The sequence below is a fragment of the Fragaria vesca genome, linkage group LG2, assembly GCF_000184155.1.
Source record: "Fragaria vesca subsp. vesca linkage group LG2, FraVesHawaii_1.0, whole genome shotgun sequence".
In the NCBI taxonomy this organism is placed as follows: domain Eukaryota; kingdom Viridiplantae; phylum Streptophyta; class Magnoliopsida; order Rosales; family Rosaceae; genus Fragaria; species Fragaria vesca.
In genome coordinates, this window is record NC_020492.1 from 32,981,952 (window position 1) to 32,990,007 (window position 8,056).

General features: G+C 36.6%; 2 protein-coding genes across 2 annotated transcripts; one reads left to right on the top strand and one right to left on the bottom strand.

Annotated features, from left to right (window-relative positions):
- Positions 1 to 1,717: 1,717 nt before the first annotated feature.
- On the top strand, positions 1,718 to 2,968 carry LOC101295014 (uncharacterized protein At2g39795, mitochondrial-like). The gene is made up of 3 exons (XM_004291898.1): positions 1,718 to 1,999; positions 2,147 to 2,475; positions 2,650 to 2,968. Exons 1-3 carry the CDS (start codon positions 1,781 to 1,783, stop codon positions 2,807 to 2,809), a joined length of 708 nt encoding a protein of 235 aa, XP_004291946.1. The 5' UTR covers positions 1,718 to 1,780; the 3' UTR covers positions 2,810 to 2,968.
- A 1,758-nt stretch (positions 2,969 to 4,726) lies between these two features.
- On the bottom strand, positions 4,727 to 5,996 carry LOC101295304 (zinc finger protein 1-like). The gene has a single exon (XM_004291899.1). The coding sequence runs from the start codon at positions 5,796 to 5,798 to the stop codon at positions 4,950 to 4,952; it is 849 nt and encodes a 282-aa protein (XP_004291947.1). The 5' UTR covers positions 5,799 to 5,996; the 3' UTR covers positions 4,727 to 4,949.
- Between the last annotated feature and the right edge of the window lie 2,060 nt (positions 5,997 to 8,056).

Genomic DNA, 8,056 nt, shown 5'->3' on the forward strand with positions numbered 1-8,056 from the left:
TCTCTCTCTCTCTCTCTCTCTCTCTCTCTCTCTCTCTCTCTCTCTCTCTCTCTCTCTCTCTCTCTCTCTCTCTCTTTTTTAAATAAAAATAAACTAATAAAATGCCATCCGATATAATATCGACCACTCAAACCACAAGCTTTTAGTCTCTAGCGTTCTATATAGATCAGTTGGGAATAAGAGTTTCTCGCAGCTTTGTTCTTTAGTTTTGTTTTGTTTTGTTTTCTTATATTAAAAATAAACCATAAGCCTTTAAATACAACCATATCACTTAAATATTTCGAGTGTATGACATATCTTTTCAAGGTCATATGCTAAATACAAAAGAACAAAGAGATGTCATGTCAATGTCTTAATTAACAAGTCCCTTAATACAGTACATATCCAAACATTTTTAGTCTTAGATAGTCGAGTACTCGGAGTATGACAATAATTTTTGCCATTGTTAAATTTGTGTGATAATAATAATTATTTCAAATTTATGTATTACAATTGACAACTTGGCAAAAAAAATAAAAAAGAACTAACAATTTGGGATTAGTCCTCTTAAGAAAAGTATAAGGAAAATGAAAAACTTGACTATCTATAGAGACAAACTCCCTGCCCCACATTGTTCAAATGGAGGCTTCAACTTAGGTTAGTGGCTAGAACTAACTCCGTCCAAATTGACTAATTAGTTTTAAAATGGACTAATAAATGTTAAAACATATAAGTATTATCAAACAAAGGAAAGGTTAGAGATATATCTGTTTGGGACCTTGTATTTTGTCATTTGAATTACATCCAATTGCCATTTTTCTAGTCGGGTAGACTCGAACAAGTACTTGTGAATTTCTTTGTGTCTTTCATCATCGGATCAGTTCTTGCTTGTCGTTCATGGATCGATGCATGTTGTAGTGTAGCTATCATCTCCGACATGTTGATGAATCATGAATAAGATGAATCAAAGGGAAAGGGATACTTAAATAAATTGCATGCCCATGCTCATGGTGGCCTCGACCTCGATCCAAAGTAAGTACTATCTATTACTACAACAACTCCATGTCGGGGTTCCAGGACTCACCACCACCTTTAGGGCTCCCACTTCCAACCTAAACTATAATCGATTTTTCTTTCTATAATCCACAATTTTTATGGTGTGTTTGGATGTGGGTGAATTCCTGATAATTTAATCAAAAAGAAGGAGTTTTCAATTTATTATGATTGTTTCCCTCATTTGGATTATTATCCCGTAGAATTAGTAATTTCCATGGAAAAATAATCGTGGAATTTAGAAGCTTAAATTTGGAAACTTAAATTCGTGATTTGAATTCCTCACAAAATAGGTGTCATTTATCAATTTATTGACTAAGGTTAGTCTAAATACAAATTTTTGTTATTTTAAAACTCTACGTCATAAAACAAACAACAGAATTCTTAATTAATGGAATTTAAATTCATAAAATTGTAATTCTCATGATTTTGAAAAATTTTATAGAAATTAAAATTACTTTATCCAAACACAACGTTGAGAAAAACAAACAAGTTATCTGGAATTTCAATTGGTTTGGGGGCATGCGTGTGTGTGCCATTTGGACCAAGTTATAACCTAAGAGAGATGGACACCTAATCATTTCAACTTCTTTTCTTGGGCCTGAGAAGACACTTAACACCTTTTCAGCCCAACAACTCTTCACACAGGCCCTTTTAACTGTTATACTACAGATGGAGTGAACTCAGTGAAGCATTATAGTAGTTGTGAATACCTAAACCCCCAAATCCTTAAACCCTAAACGCTGAAATGGCTCGATTAATCCGAATTGCTCAAACTAGGCTTCGGAATTGTAGTTCATGTTCACCCAAAACCCTAATCAACAGGCATCCAAATCCTCCTCTGCTGCGATGGCACAGCATGCCCTACACTTCTGAGGCACTTCCCACATCGCCCTTGACTTCCAACATCCTTAGAATCCTCCGCACAGAGATCGAGTACCAGTCCGACTCTGCTCCTCCTCATCAGGTTCCTCTCCTCACTTTAAGTTCCACTCCCTCTGGTTTTTAAGGAAATGAAGTAACAACAGAAACCGACCATATTGATTAACTGTAGTTATCTTTGCTATTGTAATCTAGAGATACTAATTTTGTGATGGGAATAATAATGTAATAGCCTCCAACAAAGTTCAATTCTTTTGCGGTGGAAGATCGGCCCGGCGAGCAGTGGATTACAATGAGAGGCAAATTTGGAGATAGTGAAGACATCAAGATTGAAGTTACTATGTTTGATGGGTATGAATCGGTTCCCAAGACCGGAGATGAGAGCTCCGGGGAAGATTTGCGTCTTCACATTAGTGTGCTTGTTGATATTTCCAAGGGTGATGGCTCCAATGATCTCGAGTTCCTTTGCTCTGCCTGGCCGGACAGTTTGGAGATTCAGAAAGTTTATGTTCTTCACCGTGGTAGAATGCCGGCTAAGCCTTATTTGGGACCTGATTTCAGGTATCATTTCCATAGCTGTTTTTGTATTACAATGTTGGATGATGTTCTTTATGTAGCAAAGTTTTATCACTGTTGGATTGTAAAGCAATGCTTTATATATTGCTAACAAGTATGTGAAGCAAAAGAATGTTGGTTGTTTGGAGATGTCTTACTTTGGTTTTTGTTTTCGAACAGGGATGTGAATGAGGAGATTCAAAAGAAGCTTCGTGGTTATTTAGAAGCAAGAGGAGTAAATGATGAGCTTTCTTTGTTCTTGCATCAGTATATGATGAACAAGGATAGAATAGAACTCATCCGATGGTTGGGGAATCTCAAGTTGGCTGTGGAGAAATAGAATGCTACACTTGTAAGACCTCAAGTTACACTTGATGGGATCATTTGTTCTCCTTCTGATGGTATTGATAGTGGAATTAGGTTCCGCACACGATTGACTATCTGTGTATGCTGTAGTTGAAAGCATTACTTGAAAAGTGTCAAGGTATGTAAGAATGTATCTCTCAAATACTGAATATTATTGGTCAGCAACTCGGTGCCTTTTCGTGACTGGAAACTGTTTTCAATTGTATGGATTTAGTGCAAGCAAAATGATGAGACATTGGCATTCTCAATGGTGCGCAGATATGTAGTCCTTCATGTCTGTCTTTGTTTACATTGTTCACTCAATGCTGATATCCAGCCATTTGCTAACCTGTAAGTCTTGCTTCATTTCATTATAGACATGCATTCGTTGAATTACTCTATCATCTAAAAGTATGGAAATGTTATGACGTGCGTTTCTTTCCTCACAACCTATTTTCTATTATTTTGCTTGCATTAGTCCTTATCACCCATGTTTTCCTTTTTCTTCTTTCCTGCTGATTTTTGGGCATCTGTGGACTCTGAGCTCTATCTTGTGATCATTTAGACAACCCTTGAGTAAATTGGACATTGAAGAAAATGCAGAAAGATAGTTTATGTTGGAGGTTTCTGCACACTAGGTACTAATTAACGAATAATTAAGTAGATAAACAAATAAGATAATTACAAATGAGGACGCATACAATGCACAATTGCAGCACATGTGAAGATGTCAAGATGACATGTTTTCTGGGGCGGCAGGTTTACTGGCAGGTGCCTTACGCTAACAAACCTTTAGAAGAGAAATTCAAAAGCTTATGATAAAATGTGACGCATTGCAGACTAGACTAACTCTTATAAATCTCTTAACTAAATCTTTCCTAGATTTTCAGATCAGTTCAGGAAAGTGACACAGTACACGCCCCTCAAAAGAGGACAAAGATACCAGCTATATATTATTACTACGGTTTACATAAAATTATAAGAAAAAAGCATTCTTATTTTAAAATTTGCACTTGAGGACAAGAAACTTTGTCAATCAACTACATTCACAACTCAATCAGATACTTATGACTCATTATCTTGGTCTTGTTTTAGTTCCAAGTTGCAACTTTGCATATTCCATCTTCTTGAGTGGAAGCATTATTTTTTTGCTGCTTTGGCAAATCAGTGGAAGCTTTGTTTGAAGTTGATAATCAGATGCATGAAAGATTGGATCCGGATTTGCCGACCAGCAATCTTTGCTGGTCTCTATGACCATCCAATCAAAAGAGAGAGAGAAGAGAGAGAGAGAGAGAGAGATAGAGAGAGAGAGAGTTGATTGGTTGGTCACGGAGACTGACAAAGGTTGCTGGTTGGTAAATCTGGATCCTGAAAGATTACTTTGTCAAAAACAAAAACAAAAATGCATGAAAGACCGGAACAAGCTATGGATTTAGGAATAATAACATTACAAGTTAAACACACATGACAGTTATTATCATAACAGATGACATGAAATGATTTTTGACCATTTATTATAATGATTGTATTCACCTAATTGATTGATATATATTGGCTTCTTCGTGATCAATGGACTGTATCATCATCAAGTGCACCTTATAAAACTAAAAGAAAATCATCTTATGAAGAAAAATAATGATCTTTTATTGTTTTTTTGCCGTCTGTTGGTTCATCCAAAAAAAATCAAACATGTCTATTGTGAAGATAATTCGGAGCATGTCTGTCTTGTAGGCTTTATTTTCTTCTAGTTTTGGGTTTTTGATTGATGTACCTCCCACAATATGAACACAGGTTCTGTTTAGTTATGTACTATCAATGAATCTAATTCGGGGCATGTCTAGCTTGTAGGCTTTATCTTCTTCTAACTCTGAGTTCTAACTTCAACTGATGACAACTAAGAAAGCAAACCAATAGAAAACAGCTTCTTACTTGCTGATGTTCCTCTCAAGAATCAAATTTACACAAGCATACTTGGAATAGTAAAAAGAAGGAAAAGAAAAGCCACATCCCAGTATCCTGACAGAAAACAGATGAACATTATATGATACAAGAATAAATTAAGAAGAAGAAGAAGAAGAAGAAGAATTCTACAGCCTAGTTTAGCTAGCTAGATAGGTGTTAACACTATTAGAGGCTTAGAGCTTGAGGGACAAGTCCAGCTTCTTCATTTCTTCTTGTTGGCCACTCCTAAAACGACTGCCGCTTTCCAACCAAGCAACATTTGTCATGTCAAATCTTCCCACGGTAGTACCACTACCTCTCAATGATGTTGTGGTTTGGAAATTCTGTGCTGCCAGTTTCCCAATCGCTGGTTGTTGATCAAAAAGGGGTCTTGAGGACCTGTGGCCACGACTTCCATACGAACTTCCGAACCCGATACCACTACCACTACCACTAGGCTTATGAATCATTGAGTGAACCTGAATATCCAAAGACTTGTTGTTATAGGCACCATGAAGAGGCAGAGAAGCCAAGCTCGAAAAGTAAGGGTGGTTCTGATGATGATGGAAATAAGGGTAACCACCTAAACCAGCGGCCGCCGCCGCTGACGCCATCAACTGCCTTTGTCCTCTCTTTGCTAGAGTCCTCTCTCTTTTGTGTGCATTTTGGTGTCCTCCAAGTGCTTGTGAGCTGTAGAACTTTCTTTGACAATAGTTGCATGAGAAAACTCTTGGCTCTGCTGCGCCCTGATCACCAGGGCTGCTTTGATCTGTTTCAGATGATGAACCACCCATTTGCAGAGAGTCGATGAGATTGAGTTCTGGGTTGAGCCCACTATTGTTTGAAGTTGAATCCTTACTAGTACTAGAAAGCTCTAGATCTAATAAGAGGACAGTATTGGGAGGATTCACCTCTTCAACTTCCTCTCCGTCTTGATCATCGAGTATCACTAGCTTCTTCTTGCTTTCGTTTGGATCCTGCAGCGGGGTGTTTGGACTTGGAGGAACATCTGCTACAGAAACAACATTCCTAGTTGGTTCCATTAAAGGAAAGTTTGAAGCTTTTGATCTCCGAAGGAATTTTTGGGAACTTAAGCTGGTATATAGCTAAGGCAAAACTCAAAAGATAAAAAGTTTGATTGATGGATGGGAAAGTAAATGCTTTGTGGTATTTATGGTATGGATAACAGAAGAAGAAATGGACTACATAACTGTTCTTCTATTTGCTTTGGCTCTTAAACTAATGTTAATTACACATATCTTAATCAAAAGTATGTACATATTTCATATATGTGTTGGATGGTAGGTTTTTACTCATTGTCATAGGGGTATATTTAAGACTTAGATTAACAAAAACAAAACACGTTGTTTATTTATAGATGGCAAGTACTATCATTTTCTACTTCCATATAATATATCTTTGGATCGTTGTTTTCTTGTGTTCCTGGAAATCGGATCGAGGATTGTGTTTTACTGTAAGATGCTTCTGCACTAGTTAATTTATTGTCATTTTCATAACCTGGCTAGCTGATATTAGATTAGTAGTTCTATTCCATGAGATGAATAATCAAGTAGGATTGGCACTAAGTGCATGTTGATCTTGTTCTTTAGCTAAACTAAGCTAGCTGTTGCCTACTGTCTAGGTCTTGATTATACAAATCTGAAAATCCTAATCATCCTTAACTGTAGAGCCCATGCTCCTACAGTAGAATAGTTAGATAATCAGCACGCAATGCAATACATAATTTGAATAATTAAAGTTGACAAGGTAAAGCCAAGTTAGTTCTAGCATAAAGCTAAATCTTCCTATATGCTATGTTTTTTCAAAGGGAAAAAAGAAAGGAAATCGTTCACATATGATATGTCAAAGGTATAGATGGCGACAAATGGCCGACAAATAAAAAGGTAGAAGGTGATATATATGTGGATGATCGAGTTGAGCTGCTCATGCTAATATGCTATGATAGTGCTGTTTCATGCTGCATTATTAGTATTTAAAACAGATTTAATTAATGTTAATCTCCAAAGTTAAGCCCCAAGATAAGTGTATAGCCTTTGGGTTTGATATGAAATTATGAATAATTGCACGGGGATAAAGTCTTTTTTTTTTTTTTTTTGGGATAAAGTCATTTTAGGCAGCAGGCAAACTTGTTTCACTTTCACCCAAAAATAAAACTAATTAAAGTTTGGTACCCAGAATGATAAAATGAACAAGCAGGGATGGATCATGGATGGAGTGATGAATCATGATATGTAGGAAGATATTGTGTAAAGAGTCAAGATCTAAATGGGGCCAAAATATCTTTCAGGAGATCTCTTTGTCTGTCTAAAACAAATTCAGACCTCAAAACCAATTTGAAATGCCAAAAGAAGCTTGCAGAATTTGAGAGAGACCCACAAAACTAGCTAGTGTTTCAACTTCCAACTTGGAATCCATCATTTCCGATCCACCTGCTGACCTTGCGCTCAAAGACTGGTACTGCTTTAGAATATCGATCATATGGATGAACTAGTTATGAAACTGACGCGTACGTACTTGATCCATTCATTTCCAAACTTGCAGGCGGATCGACTCAAATTTAGAGTCAAAACTATGACCGCTTGCAGCATCAAAACCAAAACCGGCCTGTTCTAATTGACAGCCTATACTTTTGGATTCTAGGTGTTCCATGTATTTTGCACCAAAACCAAATTATAATTTTCGTCCAAAAAAAAAAAATCAACCGGAGAAAAAAGGGGGATTTGGGTTATAATGTCCCCAGCATCGTAGAGATTTAGCTACACTAAACATCTCCATGACTTAAAACACTCGATCTCTCAGTTTGGGAAAAAGAAAAGAAATAATGGATATCGAGAATATGATAGGTGGACTGAGGCTTGATGATGATGAGCCGAGACAACAATCAAGAGAGGACGATCAATTTCCAGTTGGGATGCGTGTGCTTGTGGTTGATGATGATCGCACTTCCCTCCTGGACTTGAAGGCTATGCTCTTTACTGCCATTATCATGGTCTGTTTGTTAATTTGTTTCTTTCTTTGTGTATGTTTATGTCATGCATCAAATATATCTCATTGCTTTCTGCATTTTGGTTTTGCCCTTTGTTATGAAGTTAAATTTTCTATTTAATGTCTTGGTATACTTGACCAACCCTTGATTGATTAGATTGGTCTGGTTGGTTAAGGATGTTAATTAACAACTTTGAGGTCATGAGTTCAAACCTTACTGACATATGTAGGGTGCGTGAGTTATTTAATACAAGTTTTTTTTTAAATTTAAGTTTTTTTTGTTTTTTNTTTATAT

What these genes read in the sequence shown, in the direction of transcription:
- LOC101295014 (XM_004291898.1), top strand. Translation starts at nt 1,781, where the DNA reads ATGGCTCGATTAATCCGAATTGCTCAAACTAGGCTTCGGAATTGTAGT. An exon ending in ACTCTGCTCCTCCTCATCAG is followed by an intron (nt 2,000 to 2,146) that starts GTTCCTCTCCTC and finishes ATAATGTAATAG; the next exon opens with CCTCCAACAAAGTTCAATTC. An exon ending in TATTTGGGACCTGATTTCAG is followed by an intron (nt 2,476 to 2,649) that starts GTATCATTTCCA and finishes GTTTTCGAACAG; the next exon opens with GGATGTGAATGAGGAGATTC.
- LOC101295304 (XM_004291899.1), bottom strand. Translation starts at nt 5,798, where the DNA reads ATGGAACCAACTAGGAATGTTGTTTCTGTAGCAGATGTTCCTCCAAGT.